A 19,246-nucleotide genomic window follows, 5' to 3' on the forward strand; every position below is an offset into this window, starting at 1 on the left:
ATGGTGTTTGAGTCGTCCCTGGCCGTGCAGTCATGAGTGAACAGGGAGTACAGGAGGGGACTGAGCACGCACCCATGAAGGGCCCCTGTGTTGAGGATCAGCGTTGCGGATGTGTTGTCACCTACCCTTACCACCTGGGGGCGGCCCGTCAGAAAGTCCAGGATCCAGTTGCAGAGGGAGGTGTTTAGTCCCAGGGTCCTTAGCTTATTGATGAGCTTTGAAGGCACTATGTTGTTGAACGCTGAGCATCCGAGGCGTTTAATATACCTTTAATTAGTGTGATTCATATTCTGAATATTAAATCAAATTAAAAGGCAGACATTCTACTTTAATCACACAAATAATCATACATTAGGCCAGGGGTGGGCAACTCCAGTCCTCCAGAGCCTGATTGGTGTCACACTTTTTCTCCATCCCTAGCAAACACAGCTGATTAATCAAATTGCATTCTAAACTGAAGATCATGATTAGTTGATTATAGGAGTCAGGTGTGTTAGCTGGGGCTGGGGCAAAACTGTGACACCACACTGGCCGTCGAGCAGTGGCGGATTTAGGTATAGGTGACATGGGCAGCACGGGGCACCCACACAAAAAATAATCAGAATGGTGACATTTGCGCGATCGGTTTTCTATCGCTCATTTGCACGTCACGTCAATGACATCATGTCACTGTGTGGGACTGTGGGTCAATTAACCTTGTCGGAGTGGGCACCCTGATTCTAGTTTGTGAGCTGGGCAGGTCACTGCCTGGGAAGGTCTCCCACTCAGAAGTACGAGATGGGGAGGGGAGCGGGGGTAGGTTGATCTCAGGTCTCCCCACTGGAAGCCCGAGGTTGTGGGAGCATGGGAATCTATCAAATAGTTCACCTGTAACTTTGTACAATATTAATGCAATTAGTAAAGTCAGTCACACTATAAAATGCTACTAAATAAACAATTCATTCATAATACTGTGAATATATAGTTTCACAGACATGTTTTTGAATTTTTTTCTGGTTTGTGCGAAATCATTAAGAATAATATAAAACCACTCTGTACACCACTGAGGTGAACTGGTTTAGTCTTGACTCTTGGTTGACAGTGTTGGGGGATGGGTAATGTATTGATGCTCGAGTGACAAAACAACCCAAATTAGTTTCTATTTGTCCTTGTTACTTCTTTTTGATATTTATGAGTCTTATTTTTGTATATATTTGTATATTTATATCGTTTTAAATGTTATGATTACTTATTTGTGTTGTTCCAAATGTCTGAATAAAAATGACAGTTAGTGCAGAATGATGGGGGGGCGCTGAAGGTAGGGTTCACCCAGGGAGCCCTACAAGCTAGAACCGCCACTGCCCTCGAGGACTGGAATTACCCACCCCTGCATTAGGCAATAGGCAGGTTAGCCTTACAGCCTACTACTTTCTTAATCTACTCAATTTTAATGTTGGGTGGAGTGGAGGATCAATGCTAATGTAATGTCTTTGAGTGGGGCAAGGCAGGGCTACTCTCAGTAAATCAGCCCAGTAGCCTATATTGCATGCACGCACGCACGCACTCACTCACTCACTCACTCACTCACTCACTCACTCACTCACTCACTCACTCACTCAGCCCAATCCTGATCCAGACAGTGGGGCCCTCAGAATAAATGTCCCCTTCAGCATACTGATGACATGGATCATAGAGGTTCATTACCTAAAAACTCCACCTGATTCCGTCCCAAATGGCACCCTATTCCTAATATAGTGCACTTCTTTTTACCAGACCCTTATAGGCTCTGGTCAAAATAAGTGCACCCCATAGGAATAGGGTGCCGTTTAGGACTCAACAAGTGGAGGGGAGAGTGACGCCACTTAGTTCAGCCACATCTCTGCCCTTCAGATTGATGGAGCTGTCACAGATGGAACTGGGACAAGACATGAAATCCTCATTATGTGCAGACAGAAAGGGAATAAAGTGACCGCTCCTCCCATTTCTTATCTATTATCAAAGAAGAATCTTATCTGTATTACAGACTTGAGACTGTATGATCGATCTAAGATACCCCATCTTAAACATTGATTGATTTATTTTTTATTTAACTAGACAAGTCAGATAAGAACAAATTCTTATTTACAATGACGACCTACCCCGGCCAAACCCGGACAACGCTGGGCCAATTTTGCGCCGCCCTATGGGACTCCCAATCACGGCCGGATGTGATACAGCCTGGAATCGAACCAGGGTGTCTGTGGTGACGCCTCAAGCACTGAAATGCAGTGCCTTTGACCTCTGCGCCACTTGGGAGCCCAAACATGAACCTAACAATACTATAAATGTGTTCCAAGTACCATCAGAATAACACTGGGCCACTGTTTTTCTCAGCGGTGTCAAGTAGTTTACTTTTGTGTGGATTTTTGCACAGTGCCTATTTAATTAATAATTCTAAGGTCACAAATTGTTAAAGACTCAAGCTGAAACCAACCTTATCCATCCATTCCCATTATTCAACTGATCCTACCTCTGGCCAGTAGATGTCTCTAATGTTCTTCAAGCAACAGCATGTCTACAGAAATCAAGCAGTTAATGAGTTTTGAATGCAGACATCTTCCTCAAATGTATGCAAGTAAGCATGTAAACCCAGAATATGTGATGCACTTCAGAAGTGACTGCTTGGATAAACTGAAAAACACGCAGAAAATATTTCTGGAACCATTATAAAATGGACTGTTGTTATTATCAGTCATGTATCATTAAAAATATGACCTCAAATAAATGTGATTATAAACTACTGGTGGTTTGATTACTTCAGGTATTTTACCTCAAATAATTCTCTATTTTACCTGTAATGTCTATTATCTCACCATTATGTTATTCGTAGCTAGTCACGTCAAAGCTCTCCTCTCATTAGGCCATTTGTCTACCGTTCATTCTCCATCATCATGTCTCACTGGGGCCTCTTGACAGAGACAAGTCTCACCAGCCAGTCATTAGCAGGTCATCATCGCCACCCTCAGAAAATAATACATTTTAAATCAAGGGGCCAATTAAATGTCATCTTCACATTTGAAGGTGCATGCTTGCGGAGAGTGTACGGCTGTGTACCAAATGGCACCTTATATATGGACCCTGTTCAAATGTAGTGGACTATGCACTGAGTGTACAAAACATTAGGAACACCTGCTCTTTCCATGACCAGTGGAATCCAGGTGAAAAGTATGATCCCTTGTTGATCTCACCTGCTAAATCCACTTCAATCAGTGTAGATAAAGGTGGAGGAGATAGGTTAAAGAAGGATTTTTAAGCCTCGAGACAATTGAGACATGGATTTTGTGCCATTCAGAGGGTGAATGGGCAAGACAAAATATTGAAGTGCCTTTGAACAGGGTATGGTAGTAGGTGCCAGGTGCACCGGTTTGAGCATGTCAAGAACTGCAACAGTTTTCCGTGTGTCTCAAGAATGGTCCACCACCCAAAGGACATCCAGACACCTTGACACAACTGTGGGAAGCATTGGAGTCAACATGGGCCAGCATCCCTGTGGAACGCTTTCGACAACTTGTAGAGTCCATGTTTTGAAGGCAAAAGGGAGTTTAATTCAATATTAGGAACGTGTTCCTAATGTTTTGCACACTCAGTGTATAGGTTATAGGGTGCCATTTTGGACACAGATTATGACTCACTGAGGTGTCGAGAGGAAGCTCTAATTGGGAACCTGTTCTTGTTCATTGGGAGATAAGAGTCCACGGAGAACAAACTAACACTCACAACTGAGGACCTGTCATGGAGCTTCCTATCGATATCCATTAGCTGAAAAGGCAGCCATGTTTTCCATTTACAATCCTAACTTTACAGGACATGCTAACTAGACTGACTTCAAGGTGAAGAGACCAAGATCATTCGTAAACTACAACTTTGACCTTAACCTTTGCCTCAGTATAGGGGGCCAATTTAAATTACATAATAAATGAGGCAATCTTTTATTTTTTTATTTTTGGGAGGGGGGGGGGGGGGGGGTAGATCAGCTTAAATATTACCGATAGATTGTAGCTTCCTTCAAATCAAATTTTATTTGTCACATACATGGTTGGTTAGCAGATGTTTATGTGAGTGTAGCGAAATGCTTGTGCTTCTAGTTCCGACAGTGCAGTAATATCTAACAAGTAATCTAACAATTCCACAACAACTACTTAATACACACAAATATAAAGGGATGGAATAATAAGGGATGGAATGCAACTTTTCAGGGAAGTCAGGAACCAATACACACAGTCAGTTAGGAAAGCAAAGGCTAGCTTTTTCAAACAAAAATTTGCATCCTTGCAGCACTAATTCCAAAAAGTTTTGGGACACTGTAAAGTCCATGGATAATAAGAGTGCCCCCTCCCAGCTGCCCACTGTTCTGAGAATAGGAAACACTGTCACCACTGATAAATCCATGATAATAGAAAATTTCAATAAGCATTTCTCTACGGCTGGCCATGCTTTCAACCTGACTAGACCAGGTTCATCCTGCCCTGCCTTTCTAAAGTCTTCGAAAGCAAAGTAAACAAACAGATCACTAACCATTTCGAATCCCACTGTACCTTCTTCGCAATGCAATCTGGTTTCCGAGCTGGTCATGGGTGCACCTCAGCCACGCTCAAGGTCCTAAACGATATCATAACTACCATTGATAAAAGACAGTACTGTGCAGCCGTCGTCATTGACCTGGCCAAGGCTTTCGACTCTGTCAATCATTGTATTCTTATCGGCAGACTCAACAGCCTTCGTTTCTCTAATGACTGCCTCGCCTGGTTCATTAACTACTCAGATAGAGTTCAGTGTGTCAAATCGGAGGGCCTGTTGTCCGGACCTCTGGCAGTCTCTATGGGGGTTTCACAGGGTTCAATTCTCAGGCCAACTCTTTTCTCTGTATATATCAATGATGTTGCTCTTGCTGCTGGTGATTCTCTGATCCACCTCTAAGCAGACGACACCATTCTGTATACATCTGGCCCTTCTTTGGACACTGTGTTAACAAACCTCCAAACGAGCTTCAACGCCATACAACACTCCTTCCATGGCCTCCAACTGCTCTTAAATGCAAGTAAAATTAAATGCATGCTCTTCAACCACCCGCCAGCCCGCACCCGCCAGCCCGACTAGCATCACTACTATGGACGGTTCTGACTTAGAATATGTGGACAACTATAAATACTTCGGTGTCTGGCTAGACTGTAAACACTCCTTCTAGACTCACATTGAGCATCTCCAATCCAAATTGAAATCTAGAATCGGCTTCCTATTTCGCCACAAAGCATCCTTCACTCATGCTGCCAAACATACCATCGTAAAACTGACTATCCTACGATCCTTGACTTCGGCGATGTCATTTACAAAATAACCTCCAACACTCTACTCAGCAAATTGGATGCAGTCTATCACAGTGCCATCCGTTTTGTCACCAAAGCCCCATATACTACCCACCACTGAGACCTGTATGCTCTCGTTGGCTGGTCCTCGCTACATATTCATCGCCAAACCCATGGCTCCAAGTCATCTATAAGTTTTTTCTAGGTAAAGCTCCGTCTTATCTCAGCTCACTAGTCACCATAGCAACACCCACCTGTAGCACGCGCTCCAGCAGGTATATTTCACTGGTTATCCCCAAAGCCAATACCTCCTTTGGCTGCCTTTCCTTCCAGTTCTCTGCTGCCAATGACTGGAATGAAGTTGGAGACTTACATCTCCCTCACTAACTTTAAGCGTTAGCTGTCAGAGCAGCTTACCGATCACTTCAACTGTACACAGCCCATCTGTAAATAGCCCACCCAACCAACTACCTACCTCATCCCCAGATTTGTTTTTGTTTTTCTGCTCTTTTGCACACCAGTATTTCTACTTGCACATCTGCATCTGCACATCTATCACTCCAGTGTAAATTGCTCAATTGTAATTACTTCGCCACTATTGGCCTATTTATTGCCTTACCTCCTTACTTAATTTGCACACACTGTATACAGATTTTTCTATTGTGTTATTGACTGTACGTTTGTTTATCCCATGTGTAACTCTGTGTTTTTATTTTTGTCGCACTGATTTGCTTTATCTTGGCCAGGTCGCAGTTGTAAATCAGAACTTGTTCTCAACTGGCCTACCTGGTTAAATAAAGGTGAACAAAATAAAAATGTATGTAAAATATGTACATATAAATATATGGATGAGTGATGACCGGGCGGCATAGGCAAGATGCAATAGATGGTATAAGATACAGTATACACATATGAAATGAGTAATGTAAGATATGTAAACATTATTAAAGAGGCATTATTTAAAGTGACTAGTCAATGTAATTGTCGGTCTAATTTCCAATCTAAATGGGGCGATCTTAAAAGATGAGATGATTTGATAAGGTGAAAAAGAGGCAGACTTAAGATGAGTAGAGATTCAGTTGAAAATGCCCTCTACATTTTTTTTAACATGTATTCTAATTTTCTCCAGATGTGAGTTATCTCTGCCAAAGAGACCATACAAAGACAGAGCGGGTCTCCCGAGTGGCGCAGCGGTCTAAGGCACTGCATCGCAGTGCTAGAGGCGTTACTACCCGGGTTCGATTCCAGGCTGTCGCAGCCGACCGCGACCGGTATAGACCCCTTGGCAGGGTTGTGTTTCGGTAGTGAGTGTGGCAACCGAGGACAAACAATTTTTATGTGCTACGCGTTTCAGCACTCAGCGGTCCTGTTTTGTAAGCTTGTGTGGCCTACCACTTCGCACCTGAGTCGTTGTTGCTCCTAGTGTTTTCCACCTCACCATAATAGTACTTACAGTTGACCGGGGCAGCTATAGCAGGGCCGAAATTTGTTGGTGCCATGTTGAAAGTCACTGAGCTCTTCAGTAAGGCCATTCTACTGCCAATGTTTGTCTATGGGGATTTGATGGATGTGTGCTCTATTTTATATACCTGTTAGCAACGGGTGTGGCTGAAATAGCCGAATCCACACATTTGAATGGTGTCCACATACTTTTGTATATGTAGTGTATAACTGACATACTTGGGCCATCATTTTGTGTTTTCCTCATTGTAACGCACATTTTTAGACATAATTGGTCTCATTACACAAAGTATTTCTTCAGTTATGCCCTGCAAAATCGATGTAGTTCCTCCCCATTGAATTGAATGGCGGCCATTTGAAAATAGGCTGCTGGGACTGATTATAGGCAAAATCTATGTTGACTCTATATAGCTAAAAAAAAATATGTGTGAAATTTGGTGTAGTTATCATCTAGGGCAGGATTGCCCAAAGTTGGTCCTGTGCTCCCCCCGGGTACACGTTTAGGTTTTTGCCCTAGCATTACACAGCTGATTCAAAGCTAGCTTGTTGAGTTGGTTATTTGAATCAGCTGTGTAATGCTAGGGCAAAAACCAAAACTTGCACCGGGGGGGGGGCAGGACTGACTTTGGGAAACCGTGATCTAGAGTACCATGTGACAATAGAGTACATCCCAATACTGCCCATTCTGTCTTGATATACCCCAAAATGCTTACATGTATAACCTTTGACCTCCCAGCATGGGCCCTTGAAGATAGCATTACCATTCCTATCGTTTCATACCTTCATTTGTTTTTTACCTTATTAAATGTCCTTCGTTTTCAAAGATTGTCCCCTGGTAATAAAATGTCATACCCTCATTCCTGTTGGCCCAACTAACCACATATTGGTCGTAACATTAATGCCAGGGATAACCACATTTAGCCAGCTACCTCCGATAAGTGGTTATCGTACCAAAATATAACCCACAGACATGGACCTTCATGAAAATCTTAATAGACTTTGCCACCCCAAAGTGGAAAAATATGGGATATTTGGCCCTCTAGCCATGGACTATATGGGCCATTCTAGAGTAGCATCTACTGTCTGAATGTTCCATTTCAGGGACTGCCAGTTCTAAAAGTTTGTTGGCAAGGTCTGTGCTTGTAAAGGAGTTATATGGTGCCTGACACGGGCAGCAACTGAGACAACCTCAAGGTCTCTGTTGGTTTGCAAACCTGCAGTGATAACCGAAGTGCCGTGTAAGTACTCTTCATTGTACAGTAATTTCTTACAAGCATCAATGTATGTTCTGTACACAACAGCGAAATAGAAAAGGAACAAGGATAAGATGTATATAAGGCTCAGTAAGAGTTACGTACATATCCAGGAAGGTGGCTGAAATTGAACAGCATCCCAGTCAATGTGATCCCATTTCAGACACCTTGTCTGATGCTATCCCTGTCCTTGTCTGGCGACTTGAGGAATCTCTCTCTCTCTATTCAATTCATTGGCATGGGAAACATGTGTTTACATTGCCAAAGCAAGTGAAATAGATAATAAACAAAAGTGAAATGAACAATAAAAATGAACTGTAAACATTACACTCAAAAGTTCCAATGGAATAGAGACATTTCAAATGTCATATTATGTGTATATATAGTGTTGTAACGATGTGCTAATAGTTAAAGTACAAAAGGGAAAATAAATAAACATAAATATGGGTTGTATTTACAATGGTGCTTGTTCTTCATTGGGTGCCCTTTTCTTGTGGCAACAGGTCACAGATCTTGCTGCTGACTGCACACTGTGCTATTTCACAAATAGATAGGTGTGTTTATCAAATATTGGATTTGTTTTCAAGTTCTTTGTGGGTCTGTGTATTCTGAGGGAAGTATTTATCTCTAATATGGTCATACATTTGGCAGGAATTTAGGAAGTGCAGCTCAGTTTCCACCTTATTTTGTGGGCAGTGTGCACATAGCCTGTCTTCTCTTGAGAGCCAGGTCAATCTACGGTGGCTTTTTCAATAGCAATGCTATGCTCACTGAGTCTGTACATAGTCAAAGCTTTCCTTAATTAAGTTTGGGTCAGTCACAGTGGTCAGGTATTCTGCCACTGTGTACTCTCTGTTTAGGGCCAAGTAGCATTCTAGTTTGCTCTGAGTTCTTTTGTTAATTCTTTCCAATGTGTCAAGGAATTATCTTTTTGTTTTCTCATGATTTGGTTGGGTCTAATTGCGTTGCTGTCCAGAGGCTCTGTGGGGTCTGTTTGTGTCTGTGAACAGAGCCCCAGGATCAGCTTGCTTAGGGGACGACTCTTCTCCAGGTTCATCTCTCTCTCTTTTACGTCTACTCCCGCTATCCAGCTCCGAAGTGCGACGTCACCGGTCTACTAACCACCGGTCCTGGCAACCCAGCTTTACTCACACCTGGCAACCATCATTACGCACACCTGCGCCCTATCATCAAACACAACAGGACTTCCTTACTACCTTCATTACTTACCATTTATCTAGCACTCTGTTTTGTCAGACATCAGGTAGTATTGTTTGTGTTTCCATGTCAGACGCTTCTCTTGTTTTGTATCGCTCCATGTTCATTATCATTAAACTCACTAACTGCACCTGCTTCCCTGCGTCTACGTTACACTCCCTCTCTCTCTCTCTCTCTCTCTCTCTCTCTCTCTCTCATATCTTTGGGGGAGTAGAACATGAAATCCAGACAACAGTTAGCGTAATATTGGGATTTAATCTTTACGTAGTCATAATCACTTTCATTTTAATGTAGCAAATGGATGGTAAGTGTCATTTTGTTATTCTCTGGGTCATGCAGCCACCTGAAAGACATGACATCTGGTCATGTGAGGCCTGCCGAAGATTGTGGATGTTTGCTCTACACATGCATTATTCACAAAGCCCACCACAGTCCACAGTAAGTACTCAATGGACTAGAGGGGGCTACTGACCCTGCATACAGACAAGGTGTGTGTGCATTTGTGTATGCATGCCTACACGGGTGAAGGGTGAAACCATGAATATACATTACGACTGCTAGCAGAGGAATGAAGGGTTTTATGAATGCAGGGGATGAACAGAAAGACTGAGTAATTAATGTACCCAGTCCTCTTGTGTCAAGAACCCATGGTAAATCAAAGGTATGAAGGCCAGCATGCCACTGCATCTTCCACAGGGAGACTGGAACTACGTTCCAAATGGAATCCTATTCCCTATATAGTGCACTACTTTTGGGGCCATGGGGCTCTGGTCAAAAGTAGTGCACGATATAGTGAATCAGATACCATTTGGGACACAGATGTATGTTTATGCTCTGTAAATCAACAATAGGCCTAAACCAATTACTGAATATCTATGAGATCATACACCCCCCCCCCCCCCACACACACACACACACACACCATGGGGTGTGTTCATGCCTAAATCTTCCAACATCAAGATGACAGGACTTGTTTGATTATATGGAGTCTGTGGGCTGGTTGAAGGCCAGAATCCCGGAGTCGCTTCTTCACTGTTGATGTTGAGACTGGTGTTTTGCGGTACTATTTAATGAAGCTGCCAGTTGAGGACTTGTGAGGCATCTGTTTCTCAAACTAGACACTCTAATGTACTTGTCCTCTTGCTCAGTTGTGCAACGGGGCCTCCCACTCCTCTTTCTATTCTGGTTAGAGACAGTTTGCGCTGTTCTGTGAAGGGAGTAGTACACAGCGCTGTACGAGATCTTCAGTTTCTTGGCAATTTCTCTCATGAAATAGCCTTAATTTCTCAGAATAAGAATAGACAGACGAGTTTCAGAAGAAAGTTATTTGTTTCTGGCCATTTTGAGCCTGTAATCGAACCCACAAATGCTGATGCTCCAGATACTCAACTAGTCTAAAGAAGGCCAGTTGTATTGCTTCTTTAAATCAGCACAACAGTTTTCACATAATTGCAAAAGGGTTTTCTAATGATTAATTAGCCTTTTAAAATGATCAACTTGGATTAGCTAACACAACGTGCCATTGGAACACAGGAGTGATGGTTGCTGATAATGGGCCTCTGTATGCCTATGTAGATATTCCATTAAAAATCAGCCGTTTCTAGCTGCAATAGTCATTTACAACATTAACAATATCTACACTTTATTTCTGATCAATTTTATGTTATTTTAATGGACAAAAAAATGTGCATTTCTTTCAAAGACAAGGACATTTCTAAGTGACCCCAAACTATTGAACCATAGTGTATATTTGACCAATAGTTCTCATCAATTTATTCCTTGAGATCTGTTTACCATTTTTTCCTTATAGGTTCTGAGCTATCAGGTAGAGATTAAATCAACCCTTGATATACCTTTGCAATCAACTTCTTTGGCATTGCATCTTCATTCAGTGCTTTTTAAAAGCTTTAGGTTCATCCAGATTCTGTTGAAGCGATTGAACAAGATTTCTTAGTTGTAAGAACTTAACTCAATTTCTTCTTTGAATTTATTGAATGACAGTACAGAGTCTTCATAGTATATCATGTTCAAAATTCACAATGCCACTTAAGAACCAGGACTTAGGTGTTGTCATTAAATGCTGGAGGTAATGTGGGATTGTTCCACACAAGGGTGCCTGGCATTATGGGTTTCTTCCATTTCATGAATTGAAGTACATTTTTCCAAGCACAAATTGAATTGAAAATCCATTTGATTGTCATTTTTGTTTTCTTTACAGCCTTGGACCCAAAGTAGTGAATATATTTTGAAATCATAGGGCATCACATTTATGTCTTCAATACTACTCCAAGCACAAGGATAGTCTGCTGTCTATTGTTTAAGTGAACGAGGTTGTGTGGCCCAGAAAGACATTTTCATATGACGTTGTCCGACACCTCCAGCTTTATAAGGTAAGTGTAAAACATTCAATTTGACTCGGTCTTTCCATTCCAAATAAAGTGGGAGAGTACATCTACAAGAGCTTTGCACACCTGGATTGTACAATATTTACACATTATTCTTTGAAAAAGGATTCAAGCCCTGCAAGTTGGTTGTTGATCATTGCTAGACAGCCATTCTGAAGTCTTGTCATTGATTTTCATGTCAATTTAAGTCAAAACTGTAACTAGGCAACTCAGGAACATTCAATGTCGTCTTGGTTAGCAACTCAAGTGTATGTTTGGACTTATGTTAAAAGATGCATTTGTCTCCCAGTGTCTGTTGGAAGCAGACTGAACCAGGTTTTCCTCTAGGATTTAGCTCTATTCCGAGTCTTTTTATCCTAAATAACTCCCTAGTCCTTGCTGATGACAAGCATATTTTTTTATTTTTTTTTATTTTACCTTTATTTAACCAGGTAGGCAAGTTGAGAACAAGTTCTCATTTACAATTGCGACCTGGCCAAGATAAAGCAAAGCAGTTCGACAGATACAACGACACAGAGTTACACATGGAGTAAAACAAACATACAGTCAATAATACAGTATAAACAAGTCTATATACAATGTGAGCAAATGAGGTGAGAAGGGAGGTAAAGGCAAAAAAGGCCATGGTGGCAAGGTAAATACAATATAGCAAGTAAAACACTGGAATGGTAGTTTTGCAATGGAAGAATGTGCAAAGTAGAAATAAAAATAATGGGGTGCAAAGGAGCAAAATAAATAAATAAATTAAATACAGTTGGGAAAGAGGTAGTTGTTTGGGCTAAATTATAGGTGGGCTATGTACAGGTGCAGTAATCTGTGAGCTGCTCTGACAGTTGGTGCTTAAAGCTAGTGAGGGAGATAAGTGTTTCCAGTTTCAGAGATTTTTGTAGTTCGTTCCAGTCATTGGCAGCAGAGAACTGGAAAGAGAGGCGGCCAAAGAAAGAATTGGTTTTGGGAGTGACTAGAGAGATATACCTGCTGGAGCGTGTGCTACAGGTGGGAGATGCTATGGTGACCAGCGAGCTGAGATAAGGGGGGACTTTACCTAGCAGGGTCTTGTAGATGACATGGAGCCAGTGGGTTTGGCGACGAGTATGAAGCGAGGGCCAGCCAACGAGAGCGTACAGGTCGCAATGGTGGGTAGTATATGGGGCTTTGGTGACAAAACGGATTGCACTATGATAGACTGCATCCAATTTGTTGAGTAGGGTATTGGAGGCTATTTTGTAAATGACATCGCCAAAGTCGAGGATTGGTAGGATGGTCAGTTTTACAAGGGTATGTTTGGCAGCATGAGTGAAGGATGCTTTGTTGCGAAATAGGAAGCCAATTCTAGATTTAACTTTGGATTGGAGATGTTTGATATGGGTCTGGAAGGAGAGTTTACAGTCTAACCAGACACCTAAGTATTTGTAGTTGTCCACGTATTCTAAGTCAGAGCCGTCCAGAGTAGTGATGTTGGACAGGCGGGTAGGTGCAGGTAGCGATCGGTTGAAGAGCATGCATTTAGTTTTACTTGTATTTAAGAGCAATTGGAGGCCACGGAAGGAGAGTTGTATGGCATTGAAGTTTGCCTGGAGGGTTGTTAACACAGTGTCCAAAGAAGGGCCGGAAGTATACAGAATGGTGTCGTCTGCGTAGAGGTGGATCAGAGACTCACCAGCAGCAAGAGCGACCTCATTGATGTATACAGTGAAGAGAATCGGTCCAAGAATTGAACCCTGTGGCACCCCCATAGAGACTGCCAGAGGTCCGGACAACAGACCCTCCGATTTGACACACTGAACTCTATCAGAGAAGTAGTTGGTGAACCAGGCGAGGCAATCATTTGAGAAACCAAGGCTGTTGAGTCTGCCGATGAGGATGTGGTGATTGACAGAGTCGAAAGCCTTGGCTATCCATAACATGATGCAGCCACGACCATGTTTGGAAATGTGAAGAGTGGTACTCAGTGATGTATGGTGTTGGATTTGCCCCAAACATAATGCTTTATATTCAGTAGTTAAAGTTAATTTCTTTGCCAAATGTTTTGCAGTTTTACTTTAGTGCCTTATTGCAAACAGGATGCATGTTTTGGAATATTTGTATTCTGTACAAGCTACTTTCTTTTCACTCTGTCATTTAGGTTAGTATTGTGAAGTAACCAGTGCCTATTTTAGCTTGTAAATCTTGGTGGGGCAAAGTGAACCCTTTTTTGTAGATGCATGCCAGCAAAGCCACTACACAACACAACACTACACAACACATTAATTTCACTATAACGGTGACAAATGGTGCCCACAAACTGTTAGGGCCTACAGCAGTCCCAACAGTCCCAACCACTGCTACACCTTGCTATCAGCGGAGCCTTGCCTGGCATCGAAACAGTTCATTCAGCCTCATTTAATGCTTTAAAAAAACATAGCTGATATGGCTGACTTGCTTAAAGCAAATGTGGTTTCTACTGATAATTGAGATGTACAAACTATGGCATAAGGGGATGACGAGAGGATAAGAGGCAATCTGTAATTTCAATTAAGAAATTAATGAGCGAGCTAGGACAGACGAAGTTAATATGAATATTTGTCCAGCAATTTTTAAATGTACTGCGACAGAGTTCAGAACATGGGCCATTCTTACAGTATTCTCCCTGTACACCAAGTCAGAACCATAGGATAAATAGGGGGCGTATAAGGAGACAATGAAAGCTCTTACAATATTCAATGATGAAATTTCTCTAAAACAGGCTATAGGATAAATGTGCACCACCAAGTCAGAACAGTATGTTAAGTTATGAGGTGAAAAGGAACCAAATTATTAAGGTGAGGCACATGGGCTACTAACAGCTTACTACACAATGCACACTCAGTATTACTTTCTTAGCTACGGTATACATATCTCCCTGGCATATTACATCATTTATACAGCAGCATACAATGCATTTTTGGACACACCTTGTTGTGCTGTGCTCACTTGAACAGGAAGGTGGCTCGGCAGTCCTTTGTGGGTGAATCTTGCCATCAAACATTGTCATTAAATTTGGTCATTCTCTAGATTTATAGTGCTTTCAAAACAACTGGGATATCGGAAAAAAACAAGGTTGAATCATGACGTCAGTGATCTTTAGGCCCGAGTTTCCGACTTGGAATTCCTAGTTGGATAACCGTTCAAAACATATTTTCCCAGTCGTAGGTTGTTCCCTATTGTCTTGATCTCACTGAGGTCTGAGATTTCCCAGTTCCGAGTTTCCAGTTGTTTTGAACGTGGCGGAAGTCATGCTGGATTGACAGCATGGCCAGAATTGAATGTTTATCCTTTTAAGCTTGGAAAAGAGACCCTTAAACCCAGACTTGGACCACACTCCCACTCCATTGAATAGCAGGCTGGTGATTGCTTTGCAATGCTTGCAGTTAGCCACTGATTCCTTACAAACCACTCATTGTTGAATTTGCGATTTCCAACTTGTTGTGTAATGTTCATGTCCAATGGTCGATGAGCACCGATACGTTTTATTTATCATTTCTCTTCGTCATTTCTCTTCACATGACAAGGATAGAAAAGGATTTGCCTGTAGATTGTCGACTTGATTCATGATGATGACTGCTAGCTAAGATTTTGAAAGTATGATGTTGACATGATCAGTCCAATCAAATATCTACAGTAGATACTGTATCCTTCCCCAGATCTGTGCCTGCACACAATCCTGTCTTGGAGCTCTACGGACAATTCCTTCGACCTCCTGGTTTTGTTTTTGCTCTGACATGCACTATCAACTGTGGGACCTTATATAGACAGGTGTGTGCCTTTCCAAATCATGTCCAATCAATTGAATTTACCACAGGTGGACTCCAGTCAAGTTGTAAAAACATCTCAAGAATGATCAATGGAAACAGGATGCACCTGAGCTCAATTTCGAGTCTCATAGCAAAGGGTCTGAATAGTTATGTAAATAAGGTATTTCTGTTTTTGTTTATTTATACATTAGAAAAAAATTCTAAAAAACAGTTTTTGCTTTGTCATTATGGGGTATTGTGTGTAGATTGATCAGGGGGAAAAAATATTCAATACATTTTAGAATAAGGCTGTAATGTAACAAAATGTGGAAAAAGGGAAGGGGTCTGAATACTTTCCGAATGCACTGTCAATGTATGGTTGAGGGGAGCTTACTGTAGCTACTGTAAAACAAACTTCCAAACTTCTTCCACTAGAGGCACCATCATATTTCTCTCCAAATGATAGCCTAAAACTTTTCTAATTCCTTATGAGTAAATATTACGGTATTCTAGTAGAAGAGTGTATAAAAGTGTAGTAGTCTTATTTGTGTTGAAATATGCGATCCAACTGCTCCACACTCCAAAGTAATAAGGTTGATATAGTAGTCTGTCGAAGTAATCAGACCAGACAGATATTTTCATATTTTTTTTTACTTTGACTATATTTCACCGCTTCAATTAAGTGAAACGTTTTAAACGTCTTACATTACCACAACAGTACTTTCAAAGAGCTGAAGCAAGTCACACAATTTTTCTTAATGGAAAATTACAATTTAATTGGAACCCTATTTGACAATACCCCTCATTTACTGTGATTGAGATAGGCTACCCCGTAAAATAAAATAAAATGTTCATTAGCCTATTTAGGCCTACATCATATGGATGAATACCACGTGAATTAGTTGTATGGCTGATTGGAATTACTAGAAGATAATATTATTCAGCTATTTTGGGGATGATGATGATGGTGAGCGGTGCGCCTCGGGGCATTCTGTAGCCGTGTTCTTGGTTGTGATGTGTAATAAGATTGGACTGTTATATGAGGGGGTTGGCTGAGAGAGTTAGGAGAGGGGGTGTCTGCACTGTGATTTCCCAACGAAACGTCAACGTTAGAGCGCCACGGCAGCAAGGGAACTACAGCAGTGCTCTTCATGCGGGAAATTATGCCTGGTTTCTTGGGCAGAGAGGGACGCTCAAATCACCAGGGAAACATGAATATTACATATTTAACCTTTTGATTTAGTCCAGTAGACATACATTACTGTGTTAACCACAATGTTCTAGCAAAAAAAATCTCATTGCTGTGCTCGACACCGTCTGTCCCGTCGTCAGTATGGAGAAGACGATCTGCAGTCCGCATCCTGGGACAAATAAAACGAACTCTGGTTCCCTGCTTTCGGACAAGGGGAATTCGGGGAGAAAGATCGGACGAGCTGGTTCTCACAGCCCCGGCTCGGCTTCGCTTGGGAACGGGGCCGGTGGAGGAGTGAGTCGGGGAGGTTTATTGGGAAACAGTATGCATTTTCAGCAAGCGTGTAAGCGTCAGTTAGAAGGAGTGTTGAGCAAATACACAAACTTAATTCAAGGATGGCAGAACAGGTAAGCAGCACTTTAAATCATGAGGTTCTTACCCACTGGTCAAAAACTGGTTGGATCAACGTTGTTTCCACGTCATTTCAGCCCCATAAATCTATGTGATTTTGAATCGACGTGGAAAACTGATTGGATTTGCAAGAAGTAATCAATGTAAGGGCGTTTCGTCATGGTTTCCATCAAACTTTTATCCTAAATCCAATGACATTGTGAGATTTTTTTTGTTGGTTAAACGTTGAATTCACATTGGTTGACAACTCACTCAAATATAAATCAAAACTAGACGTTGAACTGATGTCTGTGGGTAGTGTCATAAAGTGTAATGTTCCTTGGTGCATGCATGCTGTTAGTTTTTCCTCCACCTTGCACTGCAAAGGTCAGTGGTGTGTGGAGTGATAACGTGTCACTGTTTCAAGGGCTACAAGGTTGCAGCCATAGACTAGAAAATTGAAACATTGTAATTTTGCCAGCTACAGAGCCTGTGCATATGGATAACAATAAAGTTGCTCATGCATGATTTAGCATTTGTAGGCCTTCCCTGCCCCAGTATCTGTTTGCATAGTCAACATCTCTAACGCATAGATACTGGGACAGGCCTTCTCTACAACCAGTGGCGATTTTTAGCTGGTAAATCTTGGTGGGGTAAACCCCCCCCCCCCCAACATTTTTTAGGTGCATGCCAGCAAAGACACGACACAACACTAAACAATGCATTAATTGCACTATAACGGTGACAAACAGTGCCCACAAACTGTTAGGGCCTACATAAAGCTGTCCCAACACCTTACCACTGCTAGACCTGGCTATCTTACAGTATTCTCCCTGTACACCAAGTCAGAACCGTATAATAAATAAAGGGGGCTTTTAAGCAGACAAGTAAAGCTCTTACAATATTTGATGTTTACATTTCTCTAAAATAGGCTAAATGTTCACCACCAAGTCAGAACGGTAGACAAAATTATGAGGTTGAGTCACATGGGCTACTAACAGCTCACTACATAACATACACTTAGTATTACTTTCTTAGCTACAGTGTACATATCTCCCTAGCATATTACATAATTTATGCTGCTGCATACCAGATATTTTTGGACTCACCTTGCTGTGCTGTGCTCAGGAAGGTGGTGCAACAGTCCTTCGTGGGCAAATTTTGTCATCGGACTTTTATCAAAGTCTGGCATTCTCTGGATTTATGGTGCTTTCAAGACAACTGGGAACTAGAAAAAAAAACAAGATCGAATCATGATGACGTCAGTGAAAGAGACCCGTGTTCCCAACTTGCAATTTCAATTTGGATGACCGCTCAAAATACATTTTCCCAGTCGGAGCTAGTTTTTTAACGAGTTCCCAGTTTCTTGAACTCTCTGAAGTCAGTTTTCCCAGTTCCGAGTTTCCAGTTGTTTTGAGCGCCTCAGAAGTCATGCTAGATTGACAGCATGGCCAATGTTGAATGTTTATCCTTTTAAGTATGGAAAAGAGACCCTTAAACCCAGTATTGGACCACACACCCACTCCACTGAATAGCAGGCTAGTGATTGCTTTGCAATGTTTGCAGTTAGCCACTGATTCCTTCCAAACCACTCATTGTTGAATTTGCGATTTCCAACTTGTGTAATATTCATGGTCGTTTTATCTATAATTTCTCTTAATTTGAAAAGGATTTGCCCGTAGATTGTCGACTTGATTCATGATGACTGCTAGCTAAGATTTTGGAAGTATGATGTTGACTTGATCAGTCCAATCAAAGCTACAGTAGATATACCATGATTTGACATCATTTTATCTGTGGCCAATGACCTTGAGCCATCTTGAATGGGCACTTCCAATGTAACTCTATGGCAGCACCCATGGTGCTTGAATTTTCAAGCTCTACCCTTAGATTTTTCAGTGACATAGTGTCCCCATGAGTGACAGAACACTGAGCCAATCACAGCGTAACTAGAGAACATTACCAACCCCTGCGCTCTGTATATTTTGCTGCCTGCCACACCACCACAAAGCACTGAGCTAGGCTGAAACACCTGCATTTTGGAGCTGCCTTACTCAAGAAAGAAAAAAGAGAATGTGTTTATATGCTGCCTTATTAACTCCATGTTTTAATTTTTTTTATTTGACATTGTTTGCAAACTGATATGTGACACACATTAATTCCAAAATAACATGCAAATCAGGCAGACAAAAAAATGTGTGTGTGTGTACACTACCGGTCAAAAGTTTTCGAATACCTACTCATTCAAGGGTTT

General features: G+C 41.6%; 1 protein-coding gene across 1 annotated transcript in view; it reads left to right on the plus strand.

Annotated features, from left to right (window-relative positions):
• The first annotated feature begins 16,561 nt into the window (after positions 1-16,561).
• The window catches only part of LOC139391895 (oxysterol-binding protein-related protein 10-like), an 85,048-nt gene continuing 82,363 nt past the window's right edge, over positions 16,562-19,246 (plus strand). Inside the window, exon 1 of the mRNA XM_071139513.1 lies at positions 16,562-17,009. Coding sequence (XP_070995614.1) covers positions 16,744-17,009 — 266 coding nt within the window. The 5' untranslated portion in view covers positions 16,562-16,743. The remainder of the gene's footprint in view (positions 17,010-19,246) is intronic.

The sequence above is a fragment of the Oncorhynchus clarkii genome, chromosome 32 (genome assembly GCF_045791955.1).
Source record: "Oncorhynchus clarkii lewisi isolate Uvic-CL-2024 chromosome 32, UVic_Ocla_1.0, whole genome shotgun sequence".
Classification (NCBI taxonomy): Eukaryota; Metazoa; Chordata; class Actinopteri; order Salmoniformes; family Salmonidae; genus Oncorhynchus; species Oncorhynchus clarkii.